We start from the raw sequence: 13503 nt of genomic DNA, 5'->3' as shown, positions 1-13503 counted from the left end.
GGATTGCTGCCCTGCCCGCTTGGCCAAAGGGGGACCATGCCCCTTAGCACTGTGCATGGTTCTCCCTCGTTCCTGCTCAGCTGCCTCCCCCTGACCCAACAGCTCCCTTTAGTGGTGCAGGGCATGCCTAGAGGGCAAGGCTGGGTGAGCTGGCTCCTGGGATAATGCTCATTTTTTCTTCACTCCAGCTTCTCCTGGCCCTGGGGAAGGTGACGCAGCCTAGGGCTGTGCGGTGTCTTAGGGCCAGGAGCCCCCCACCCCCCTTTCTGGGAATGCAGACCATGCTCGGCACACTGCTGGCTCAGGGCAAACAATTAATAATGAAACCTGCAGTAATGATTAATGGCAACTGCTCCCTCGCTGGCACAGCACCGAATGCCCCGCGGAGACAGCTGGAAAGAGACACCTCGTACAGTGTGATTGATGGTGGTGAACTTAACAGCCGGGCTGCCAGGAAGAGGTGGGGGAGGGCTGCCACGAGCACAGAGCTGCAATGGGGCCCTGGGACATCTGCATGGACAGCCCTGGCCTCATGGGTACCCAGGATCTGTGTGGATCCCTGGGGATGTGCATGGCTTGGGGGTGGGCCCCACAGCCTTTTCCACAAGAGGGAGCAAACCCCATTCTGCTGATGAAAATGCAGGGGGTGGTCTGCATGACTCCTTCCGGAGGCAAGGTGGGTGTGACGCTGGCAAAACCAGGTGCCAGTGCATGCCGAAGTCTCCAGGTCTCCACTAAACACTGACAAATGCATAGCTGGGATCAGTCTGGCTCACCTGTGTGTTGGTGGTGTTAAAATGGGTATTGGAATTATAAGAATGTGTTTAATGTTTAGACTTGATTGGATGCTGGGGCGTTGCCACCTGCATTAATCACCCGTATAACCTCTGTATCCCATAACCGTAAGGTTAAATTGGAGCGGTTGTATTGTGTAAACCCCCGGACAGGAGCAAGACATTAAGTAGCATGAGCTGCTGGTCTCCAATAGAAAGTGCTCCATCCTGTCCAACAGGAAAGGTCCATCGACACCAGATGGACTATTGGGGAGGTTAAAAAGGACAAAAGACATTGGTTGTTCTGCCCTTCGCCCCACGAAGACAAGTCATGCAAATGGATTCCTCCCTTCAGCTGAGATTGCACCTCAGTGCGTGTGGCAGGAGGGGGATAAAACCCGCAAACAGAAGGAATTGAGGATCCCTATGCTGCTTGGACTCTGAGGGGCAAGTTTACTAGGTATAAGCAAGAGATCCCCAGTACTTAGCCCTAAAGGTCATACAGAGATTGATTATTATAGAAGTGTCTCTTATTTTCTGAATTATTTCTGAATTAGGGGTTTGTGCCCTGGTCCCGAACCATCTGCCCTGAGGTTGATACCCACTCTCTTGAGTCATTGCAGGCAGGGTTACAATGGTGCTAGAGGTGCACTAGGGCTGAGCCAAGAAATCTGGCACCTTGTACAGTTTGCAGGTGGGAAACCTGCCCTTAGAGGCCCCTTGAGATTCACAGGAGGTGGGCTCTCTCTTCCCTACAGCATGGGACAGGGCATTCCAGGGGGATCTCTCCAGCTGTTTCCAGATTATTGAATTTATTCTTGTGATTCCCAGCTTTTCTGCAGAGCTCTGACGAGTTGCAGCTCCTTCTTTTTATGCATCCCATCCCCCTCCCCCCACATCTTTTATTTTTGTTTGTATCTTGCACTGAGATAGTTCCGCTTATTGAATGTGTGGGTTTTTTAACAACATTGAAAGGGTACTGATGGAGAAGTGTTTGCAGTACACACCCCAGCTCTCTGTAATCCCTAAATTACTCGCACAGACACAAACGGACAGATTCACTGGTGCGCTCTGGCTTCTTGGTACCACCCTGACATGGCAAAGCAGCAACGAACTTGGCTCAACTGCAGCGACACCGAATAGCTGGAAGGCACTGGTGAATCTGATTCAGAGATTTTTAAACCAGATGAGTTCTATAGCCTGATGCTAACTTTGTTTCGTCTCTGCTCACCTGGTCTCAGATCCTAGTTATGTAAAAATGAAATGAATTTCCTAGTTCCTATTGGATGTCTGTCCACCAAAAGAACAGCCACTGTGAATTTGGAAAATGGCAGGAGCCCCTCAGAACAGGCCCAGGACTGGAATAGCAGGGGCTACAGATAAGGGCTAAAGTATGCTGAGAGAGAGATGTAAAGCTGGCGCTAGACATAAGCAGACTAAGTGATTGCTTAGGGCCTTGAGTAGCGCAAGGGGGCTCCCTATTTGCTTTTGATTATTTGCTGTTTTAGTATTGTGGGGGGCGCGGATACTCCTGCTAAGGCCCCCCATGCGCAAGCACTGGCTCTGGAGAAGTGTGTGGAAGAAGGGGTTGTGTCAGGACTGCAATGGTGGAGCAACAGGTCACGGCTCAGGTGCACTAGAAGATGTGGACATGAGAATGGAACAGCAGGGGGTATTGGCAGTCTGGACAGAGGTGTGCTAGCAGAGCCGTGTGTATGCGGAGCCTAGCACTGGACTAGCAGATGTATTGCCTTGCGTGCACACAGGTGCCCTGGTAGAGCTGTGTGGGAGCCTACACTGCCCCTGAGCCTCCCCATGCCCTTGCCTACCGTTGGGGTGAGTCTGGGTCGAAGCAGGTCCTCCGGACGTCAGCTACCTCGGGGTCGCAGCAGTCCCCATCGTCGAAGTCGTCCAGCATGTTGTTGCACTCCATGTGGCAGACACCGTCCCGTCTCTTCCAGGAGTAGCAGCGCCCCTGCAGGCGGCAGTCGCCCCCATCGTAGCCAGTCAACGGGTGCTCACACTCAGGGTCGCAGTGGTCGTTGCCAATCTTGCTGGGCTCGCAGTTGACCAGGATGGTGCGGTGGCGCAGGGAGGAGTTGTGCACCTCGTGCAGGCTCAGCTGCCAGCTGATGTTGTAGCGGGCGAAGGCCTCGCTCAGGGCCTGGTGCTGGCGTGCCATCTGCTCCCGGCTGACAGTGGGGTGGAGCCCCTGGTCGTCGTGGACGTTGACCACCCGATACCGCACCACCTTCTCGCTGCGCAGTGGCCAGTGCCCGTTGTAGCAGGAGATCAGCTCCACGTTGTCGCAGGCTGTTTGCCCGCAGGCCGGGGGCGCCGGTGGAGACAGCAGCTCAGGCTCTGGCGCATGGAGGAACTCGAGCAGTGGGTAACCCCCGTCCTTGAAGGCCACCCACTGCTCCTCCAGGTGGGCGAAGCCGGCCCCAAGCACCATGGCAGCCTCCCCACTCTCGCTCTTCTGTAAGAAGCCACGCTGCAGCCTGGCCTGGGGCAGAGCCACGCTCCAGAGCGCCAGTGACGCCAGGTGCCCGCGGAAGTTGTGCCCGTCCTCGGAGCTGTCCCCTCCCAGAATCAAGCTGCGGCAGGAGGCCATGAAGGGACTATGCAGGGCGCCGGCCTGCCAATTGCTGTTGCTGACCCGCACCCCGTCCAGGTAGAGCGTCATCCACTGCCCGTCGTACGTGGCGGCCACGTGAGTCCAGGTGTTGAGCTGATAGCGGCGGTAGCCAGACACCACGGTGGCTCTCCTCATCCGGTCTGTCCTGAGCGAGAAGAAGAAGCGGGCATCCTTCTTCCCTGGGTGCTGCAGCGTGCGAATGCCCAGCGCCCAGCCCTTGTCGCTGGCCACGTGGGAGCAATTGTCAAACACACCTGCAGGGGGCAGAAGGAGAGAGCAGAGAAGGGACTCATAAAACATAAAGCGAGGGACAGGAGAGACTGTGATGGGAAAGCAGCCCGGCCAAGTGACAGGAGAGCTGGGACTCCTGCTGCTGTGCCCCACAGGTTCAGAGAGAGGGGGAGGAGGGTCTTGTGGAACCTGGCAGAACCTCTTAAACCCTCACTCTGCTGCTGAGCTAAAGGATGCTCTGGGGCCTGCTATGGGAACCAGAGGGCTCCATGTCCTGGTGCCCTGTCCCAAGGCTGCAGCCATTCCACAGCGTCCTCCTGGAGATTTCTCCCCCTCCTGCCCAACTGCCCGCACAACCCACACATCTCGCAGAGGGCGGGTGAGCTCATGGCTAATGCAGGCCCTTTCTCAAGGCCTACACATGCTCTCCCCACTCCCCAACCACCCGTGCATGACACATGCCCTTGGAGAGTGCTTCCAAGGGCCATGCACTACGCTTCCTCGATATGAGGCCCTGAATGAGTACAAGCACCCACACCTGGCCCCGTCACAGAGCTGCTGCCACTAGAGTCAGAAGTTTTGTTGACAGAGCACTGTGGGCCCTGCTCACCACAGCTGGGCCTGGCGGGTGCTTCCCGGGAGACACTGCCTAGCTGGTACACTAAAGCAATGGCCTAAGCACGCTTTGCATTTCCTTGAAATTCATAGCTGCCACTGGCAAGACACGCTGCAGGAACCCACGCCACCATGTCCGCTAGAGAACCTTCCACCAGTGGAATCCTCTGGTGCTTCCCAGGCGTTGGGCGTCATAGGCCAAGGGAGGCTAAGCCTCCCCAAATAGCCAGGCGTGGCCCCACCCATGCTCCGCTCTGAGGCCCTGCCCACGCTGCTCCTCTTCCTGCCCTTGCTCAACCTCTCCCCCAAAGCTGGCGAGGGCTGGGGCTGGAGCTAGGGTGGATGGGCTGGCAGGCTGGGACTTGGGGTGGCTGGGGCTGGGCTCCTCCGGCCACGGTGGGGAGCACAGGGCTCCGGCAGGGAAGGGGGGCAGAAGGGTGGGGCCTCTGGCAGAAGGGGCAAAGCCGGGGTCTAGCCTCCTCAAACATGCGGTTCACAGGCCGCCCATGTTCCCAAGCCCTCAGCCGACTCCGAAAGCATTGCTGTCTCTCGGGGGAGGGAGGAGGTATCTAAAGCAGCGGCGCAGTCAGGAGAGCAACACCAGAAGCAATAACTCAAAACACATGTCATCTGTTTTTCTGTTGGGGGAAGGGGCAGGGAAGGGGAATCTTGGCCAGATTGAAAACACAAGCATAAATTAACCTGATCTGAGTCAAGAGAACAGGCCGCCGGGTGCTCTGCCGGGTGCCACTGCTGTCTGCAGAAGCAATTAGCAGGTGGAGGGACAGCTAGGGGAGGGGAGAGACTGATGGGAGAACAGAACAGAGAGTAAGCAAAGGGAGAAAGAGAGGGAACGGGGAGAAGGGAGGGAAGGAGAAAGTATGAGAGGCGAGAGCGCGAGTCTGAAGCAAGCGAGGTGTTTTTGAGCAGCTCTCCGAACAGTGTTCCTCTGGGATGGGATTAGATGCTAAGCTTTTTATCTGCAGGCCAAAGCTTTTAAGAATTAGAACACGGCAACCCCAAGCAAAATAGACTCCTCCAGGAATTGTTTCCCTCACAGCTTCAAGACAGATTTACAGCTTTGCTTCACGCTCTAGTTTTCTTCTCAGTCATGCACTCAGCATGGGTGGGCAAGGGTCAGAGAGGGAAAGGAAGGACTCATTCCCCCTCCCCAGACCTGGTACAGCACAGACAGGTGTGATGCAAGCCACCTGTATGCCGCAGCAATGCACCTCAGCCCAGCTAGAGGACAGCTAGCCGGGAAGGGCAGGTGAGTCTCCAAGTCTCCTATATTTTTCTCAGGTATAATTAATTTTCAGTGGGTTTGCACTAGTGGTGGGTTTGGCCTCAGGTCTCTTTGCACCTACCCTTACATGCATTTGGGGGAGAGGGGCAATTTTCAAAAGTGCCTAAGTGACCGAGGCAGCTAAATCCCATTGGCTGTCATTGAAACAGCCTCCTAAGGATGTATGTCACTTCTGGAAATGGGCCTTAAACCAACCTAACCCTAAGTCACTCAGGGCCAGATCTTTAAAAGGTATGTATGTGCCTAATGACATTTTTAAAAGCCAGTAGGCTCCTAACAGTCACTGAAATCAATAAATGCCTGGAAAAATCCAGCTAGGAGCCTAAATACCTTCAAATAGCTGGCTCTTTGGCATTTTGAAAACATTACCCTTTGTGTTTCAAAACCAGCTTAAGTTAAACGGATGCAACTTTCTCCTGCAGACAGGGCCATCAATCAGTGTTTAAAGAGATTTAGCCGAAGTGGTACAAAGCCCTGTGTGGACACATTCAGTTCTGTATAAAGCAAGCCAAAGTCAGTTTGGCTTAAACCAACTCCTAGTCTGTCTAATTTAGGGTTTCATACTGCTGTCCATCACTGGAGTATGACAGTGTTAACTGACTTGAGCTAAACTGTAATTAGCCTGGTTTATGCTGACATCAGTGTGTCCACACAGCCCTTTTGCACCAATTTAACTAAATCTTTTTTTTTTAAATCACATCTTCAAATTAAGCCAGCACCACTTTCTCATGTAGACAAGTTTGACCGAGATTTTCCAAAGTGACTGGGGTCTTGGAGGGCATCAACATTTGGGTGGCCAGTTTGAAATATCTTTTAAGAGAGTGGATGCTCTGCCCCAGACCCCTTTTCAAGGGTCTCTAATTGGGCGCACGAAATCTGAGGCACCCAGAATCATGGCTCCCTTTTTAAAATCTTGGCCCTCACCTAAGCCCAACAGCTCACAGCAGCAAAATGGAATTCAAACCATCTAGAAAAACCAGCAAACAGAAAAGCAACTGAGCCCTCCAACCCCTGTCTGGGGATCCCGCCTTGAAGGGAGAGTTCATGATAACTCTTCAACACCACTCCTCTCTCTGCCTCTCAGAACCCCTTGCCCTCCCATTCACCACTGAGACACATCATTGCCAGATGTGGTGGCTCCCACGCAGAGATGTCAGACACTGCTAAGTGTACCTGCAGTGCGTTATACACATGCCTCTCACACGCATACCCTTTCCTCTTGCTCACAACTCCAAGATGTCCTGCGCTCCAATACTGCTCCTGAGTCTGCCCTCTGTCTACACCTGGGGCACTTTCAGAGCCCCCTCTTCTCAATCTCCTGCCTCAATGCATCTCTCTCTGCTCCTGTACTACAGAATGGCTCCCTTTTTGCTAAGGTCTTGTCTACACACAGACGTTGCCCTGGATTAATTGAAATCAGTTTAGAAACAGATCAAGGCCTGGTCTATACTAGGAAACTAGGTCAGTATTACTCCCTGAGCAACTCAGTTAAACCAATCTAACCCCAGGTGTAGACAGCGCTAGGTCAACAGGAGAATTCTCCCATCAGCCTAGCTGTGGCCTCTCAGGGGGATGGATTACCTACACCAACGGGAGGTAGCATCTTCACTGAAGCGCTACAGTGACACAGCTGCAGTGGTGCCGCTGTAGTGGTTTGTGTGTAGACAAGCCCTTAGTTAAACTGGCATAAACCTGTGCTGACACCCTTATATTGCCTTAAATCTGGCTTGAATCAATTTCCCTTTCGCCTGTCAATTACCTGTAATTTGCAAGTGCAGGCCAAATCAATACAAGCCAGGTTTAAACTGATTTAAGAGGGTCCACATGCAAGGGTGCATTGGCTCAACTAAACTGGTTTGTAGACCTGGCCTGAGACTTACTTACAACCAAAATGGTACAAGCTCCTCTATACACACAGACCAATGTGTCTCAAGTTCACAGCACCCTCTGCCATTCCAGTCCTGTCTTTCTGCCTATTGCATGTCCAACCTGGCCATCACCATGGTATCTAGACATTATGTACACAAACGAAGGAGCAACAGTGATCTGGAAAGCTCAGACTTTCTATCCCTCCACAGCCGTCATGGTTTTCCTCTTGCTTATGTTCCCTGGGGAAGTCGTAGCTGGGCGTTCTGTGGTCTTCTCTATTTCAGAGAGGCCTGTGCAAAAAGATGTGGAAGAGGAGGAGTAGCCACTCATCCTGACCCTTTGGAATATGTCCAAGGAAAACAAGCAGAACCAGGTTAAGATGACTCCACTAATTCCTGCCAGATCTTATAAACAATCCAGCCTTGTGGTCAGCTATGCCAAAGGCTGCTAATACCTCTCATATAGGATATCAGCATGGATGTTCCTTGCATGTACAGGTCACCCGCTGCCATGCTAAGACCAGGCACGGCACCACTGCACTTCAATCCCGACCTATAATACCTCTTGATAATCCAGGCCAGCAGCTCTGCCCTTGCACCTGACCTTCAAAGATTTCAGCAAAGGCAGGGCCAAGTTAAAGAGGAATTCTGACCCAAGTTTTGGAGGCGATGACATGGAGAATTACAGCTTAGAAAATAATCCACAGCAGCTGCCTGTTGTGATGTAACTAAGACAAGAAGAGAGGGGAGAAAAGGGGAACAGAGAACAGAAGCTGCTATTCACATAACTGATAACCCGGGCTAATGCTAGACATGTGTCCCAGAGGAGACAGGAACAAGGACAAGGCATGTGTATTGGGCCATTCCACAATGGAAGGGATGAGGTGAAGTAGTAACGCCCTGGGAAGGCAGGAAAATAGAGCCCAGCCAAGAGAGCAGAGTGCTGGGGATGCTGCAAAAGAGGGAGAGAATAATCAATAGCCTCAAGAGCAGCAATGGGGAGAGAGCAGGATCCATGCTCAGATGCAAGGAACAAGGCATCTTCAACTCTTAGAGAAAGGTACTCTGGATTGGAGAAAAGCCTGAATGCCTCGAAGGGCAGAGAATAGCACTTGCTAATGAAAGGTGGATGTAGATGGGATGTTAGTTAGGGAGCACCGAGGGCTGGGTAAGGCAGGGAGAGCTGGCAGGCACGCTGGGTTTCAGGTGGATCAGGGAAGATGAGCGACCAGAATTCAAATGCAATGGTGGAATCTTTTCCAGCTGCAAAAGTTAGAATGTAGCAAATATCTGAGCAGAGGAAGGGTGGTTGGGAGAAGTGTTCATGAGGACAGGACAGTGAAGAGTCAATACGCAGGATGTTGAGTGACACCTCATGAAAGAAACCAGATCAGAACAGCAAGTGATAGTGGGTGGACCTTCCACACATCTTTGCTGGCAGTGAGCACTGATTTGGGCAAGCCCCTCTCAGGGGTCCAGAAAGTGCTCCCTCCCCACCCCAGCCATGAGTGAGTGGTGTCAGCATGGAACAAAGACATAGGAGAGTAGAGCAACTTTAGCAGGGAGCCGCAAGGTGGAAGGGAGTGGGCAGAGGGGGGATTAGAAGGTGGAAAGAGGGAGAGAAGTTTGAAGGGGGCCACAGAAGAGTCTTGAAGTGTGTCATGGAAGCAGAATGAGGGTGAGGTGGAAGAGGTGGGTGAAGGAGAATGTGGATAGAAGCCAAAGGAGTGGTGAGACTGAGGGGTGAGAGAAAAGAAAAAGAAAAGGAAAAGGAAAAGGAAATCAAGTAATAATACAAATAATAGCCATTCATCTCTGGATCTCCGCATGCTTTATAAGGGAGCTGAGCCTTATTAGTCCCCTTTTACAGATGGGGAAACTGAGGCACATAAAGGGCAAATGATGTTCCTTAAGACACACAGTGGTGCCCTGTCCACCGCACTGTGATGCCTTCTGCAGGAGAAGGGGAGGAGTTGAGAAAACACACAGGTCATGGGAAACCAATCCCCTGGGCCATGAAGAGGCACAGCCTGCTACTCCCTAACACAGACAGGTAGCAAAGCGAGAGGGGTAGCAATGGAGTAATGACTCAGCCCAGGTGGGCCATGCTGGCGGGATGCATGGGGAGAATCACAGGGAAGCCAAAGCCCAGGACACACTGACAAAGGAACAATCCCTGGTGCAGCAGAATCAGCTGAGAGGGGAGAGTTCTGAGGGTGTGGAGATGCCAGAAAGACAAGCTACAGGGAGGCTCAGGCCTAGGATGACTAAGCCCGGGTGACCTCACTTAGCAGGTAACAAAGACAATGTGAGGGATCCAGTTCTGTTATCTTCCTCCACTACCGCCTATAACATCTTCGGGTAGGGAGAACCCCTGACAACACCACAGGCACCCTGGGACACTATGACAGTCCTGTCCTCAGGCTCCTGCACTGATGGGGGTGGGGAGGAAACACTGAAGAGACCAAGAACTGGCGTAAGCTCAACATGCATGAAAGCACAGGCCATGCCACCTGTGCCCAGGAAACTGCTCCTCCCACATGCAGTCAGAGCTCCCAGCTGTGGACAGAGGGAGCCAATCAGGCAGTGGCTCAGAGCTGGGGTAGAAAGGGAGAGTAGCGTTCGGCTGACTCAAGCCCTAGAACCTTGGAGCTAGTGACTAACGTCGGTGCCAGTCGTCATGGACAGTTCTTCCTCTCTATCTCCCAGCCTCTTGAAAATCTGGCTAGCCGGGCAGGCTAAACCCAACAGCTGCAGGCCAGAGAGCCAGAGCCAAACAGCTGCCCGGCTGGTGTATCTGCGAACAGAGTGGGGAGGGCATGGAACCCCTCAGAGGGCCAGCGGGCAGCACAATTAACACCATGTTTCTGTTTCCTTTTGTGCTGCTCGTCTCTTTTCTCCTCCTCGCCTCTCACCCAGCACCTGAGGCTGCTACCGCAGCAAAGACGCAGCTGCCGCTTCGGTGTCCCAGGGAGCTCCTGCTGCTATGGCAAGCGCTTGCCAGCCTAGTGGAAAAAAAGACATTCCAGCTACTTTCCCTTGAGGCTAAGTGGAGTTTCCGTTGGAGGAGGGAAGTCTTCTGAGCTAAGATGAGGTTACAGAAGAGCGTTAGGGCAGATGAGGGAGACCATCCATAAACGCTCACAGTGGGCTGCAGGGAGGGGATGAACACACACAAGATCAAACAGGAAGAGAAGAAGCAGAAAAGTCTTCTACACACCCATAACTGAACGCCCTCAACCTGTAAACTCTTTTGCCGCCGTTCCCACCTTTGGCGTATACCAAGCGAGACACAAATCTTGACCGGCCTATCTAATATTAAACCCCACCCACAGCACCCCCCTGACCTCAAAGGGTGGCTCCTTCTCTAAGCAGGTCTGTGAGCCTCTCCTCACCAATCTGCCATACAGAGCCAGCTCTCATGTTTTCATTCCAAGTTCTGATCTCCTGATCCACCTGAGCCAAGCCCAGCACCATCTCACAGCTGTTTCGTGGCCTCTAAGAACAGATTTGGTGGCCTAGTTCACAGTGGACAAGTGTCTATAGTACAAATGCAGCCTCAGCAGAGAGGCCCAGAATACATCGCGCCACGGAGACTGAACTCCCTTACCCTGCTAGAAGGGCTCACTCAAGAGCAGGACAGAGACAGGGTGCTGGGGCGAGGTGAGGGAAGCCTGGCCTAGCTGCTGTCACTTGTGCTGTACTTGCTCTGTTGCAAAATAAAGGCCTTGTCGTCTCCAGGGCGGGTGGATCAGCATCTTTCCTCAGCACTAAATTCACTAATGGCTGGTGGAAAAAAGACTCCTTAAAAGTTTATCAGCCATGCTCCCGCTGCAAAGCTCTTCTCCTCTCTTTCCTCCCAAAACACCTCTCTCTAGCCAGCGAGCAAGGCCCGGAGAGAAGATATATTTCTAAACAGGTGCAGGCTGGGGGGCTCGCCCTGTCCTTACTATTCCTGTGGTCCTAACCAGACTGGTCTGGCTACCTTTGTGCATGGCAATAGTGCCACCCTGTGGCCAGCAAGCATGTATTCCCTGCAGCCAGATCTCCCAGGGGGTTCCTTGGACAAAAACCAGGAGGAACTTCACTGCTATGTTCTGCTGAAGGGAACTAAACACGGGAGCCCTGCCAAGTAAGGCTGGGAATGTGGGAGAACAGCAGTGGCTAACTCAACTGGGAAGAATGGGAACCCCCACCCCCGCGCAAGCCTGCAGAATAGCAGCGGGATGCAGTGGGGATTTTAAAAGGAACCCTATGAGCTCAAGATATGCCCCCAAAGAATCTTTTCACTTGTCCTTGCTTCGCCTAACCCAGAACCAGCTGATGAAAGGAAACATAGCAACTAGTTAATAGTTTGAATCTGGTCTAGACTTCGGTCTGAATTTCCCCAAAGCCGAGTGGTATTTGGGGCTACGGAGAGGTTGTTTCAGATACATCTCTAATGATAGCATATGAATATTTCACTCGGGGGATCTCTCTGCAATGGCCAGTGACTGGGTTCAATTAACCCAAGGTGTCACCGTCAAGCTGTTACCTGCCACAGCTCAGACAGAACATAGCAGCACAGAGAGGTGGAAATTAGGTGAGGTTCATTTCCTGCACGTACATATTATTCTTCAGATGTTCCTAAATGGCAGTAATTTTTTCGGTAATGACGATAGTTATAAGACCAGATGAGTATGGGAGAGAGGTCAACTTGGTCTGAACTTAATAGGGACAAGTGGACCAGTTTGGCTACAAGAGGAATTGATCCCAACCTTCACCCAAAACTGCTTAGAGGCTCAAAAAAACAAACAAACAAAAACCACCACACACAACCACCCAGTTTGATTAATTTTCCCAAACATTATCCTTCCATTTCCCCTGTGCCCCTCCTCTTTTCAGCCCCCATTCAGGTCTGGAATTTCCAGAATGCCAGGAGGAAGGTTTGCCTCACAGTGTTTCTAGACTGACTGGAAGTGAGAAGTCACCAAATCTCCTGAGGGACTTGAGATTTCTCAACCAATGTTGCAGACCCAAGAGGTCTGCATAGTTCCTGCAAGGTTTAGAGATGCATCCAACCTTTTAGGCACTTATTGGAACTGAATCTGAACACCAAACCTTTTGGGTTGACCAATCATTTGAGATTAGGGACAGACTTCAGATACCTGAGGGGCATGTCAGGTCCACATGTTCCGAATGACTCCTTGATGGGAAAGATTAATAACCTTGTTTCCCATTTCAAGGTAACACACCATCCAGCTAGTAGCTGCCAGGTGTTTATCCCATAAGGACATACCTCCACTGATCAGTCCCAGATGCTGTTTTCTATTCAGTACTGGTGCCAGCAGCAGGTTAAGCAATTCTCAGATATGTATTTCCCCAGGGGTCTCCCTCCAGGGAAACTCCCAGACCACACAGAGTTGCTGTCTGGAGCTAAATCTTGGAGTCTGAAAAAGGTTGGGGCCACCTCCCCATAACCCTGCACCCTGTGTAGCCATTTACACTGGTGCAAAATGGGTGTAAAGCGCTGCCGAATCAGAATGGTAGATGAGCTAAACCCGCTTTGCACAAATTGCAGGGCAATGGGGAATCAGGTCCAGAGGTGCCAATTTGAACTAAGTCTAAACTCTGCACCTTTAGCATCAGGCGGTAGGAGCTTTGAGGGATTCTGCTGGAAAGTTCTGCTGGCTCTGGATCAGACAGTCAGGATTTATGACTTTTTTATGTTTTATGACTGGCATGGCTTGGCTCACACAGTTGGATGCCTCTTCACCTGCTACATCTTAATCCGCCCAGCACTTGCATGCTCTGGATGCACAAGCCCAGTTCGTGGCTGGGGGAGAGGTTACCAAGGGGCAGCCCAGGGGTACCCGGTTTGAAGAGATGGATTCATTAACCATGCCACTCTGGGCCCAACTCTACAGTTGGACCTAAATTGGAGTCTATTCATCTGGCCCACTCTTCTCCCTGCGGTGCTGGGGTTTCAGATCCAAGGGAGCCTAGTTCTAGCCCATCCCTGGCTTTACACATCTCTGCCTGGGGCTGGCACTTTGCCTCCCATGCAGCACTGCTCCAGGAGAGACCTTTCCC

General features: G+C 52.2%; 1 protein-coding gene across 1 annotated transcript in view; it reads right to left on the bottom strand.

Moving 5' to 3' along the window:
• Positions 1–13503, bottom strand: part of PAPPA2 (pappalysin 2) — a gene marked incomplete at its 5' end in the record, with an annotated part of 171404 nt that overhangs the window by 157116 nt on the left and 785 nt on the right. The window contains one exon of the mRNA XM_084637992.1: positions 2603–3665. Within this exon, the coding sequence (XP_084494118.1) occupies positions 2603–3665 (1063 nt within the window). The remainder of the gene's footprint in view (positions 1–2602; positions 3666–13503) is intronic.

The sequence above is a fragment of the Lepidochelys olivacea genome (genome assembly GCF_965140295.1).
Source record: "Lepidochelys olivacea isolate rLepOli2 genome assembly, chromosome: 8".
In the NCBI taxonomy this organism is placed as follows: domain Eukaryota; kingdom Metazoa; phylum Chordata; order Testudines; family Cheloniidae; genus Lepidochelys; species Lepidochelys olivacea.
This window is presented reverse-complemented; position numbering and strand designations above follow the sequence as displayed.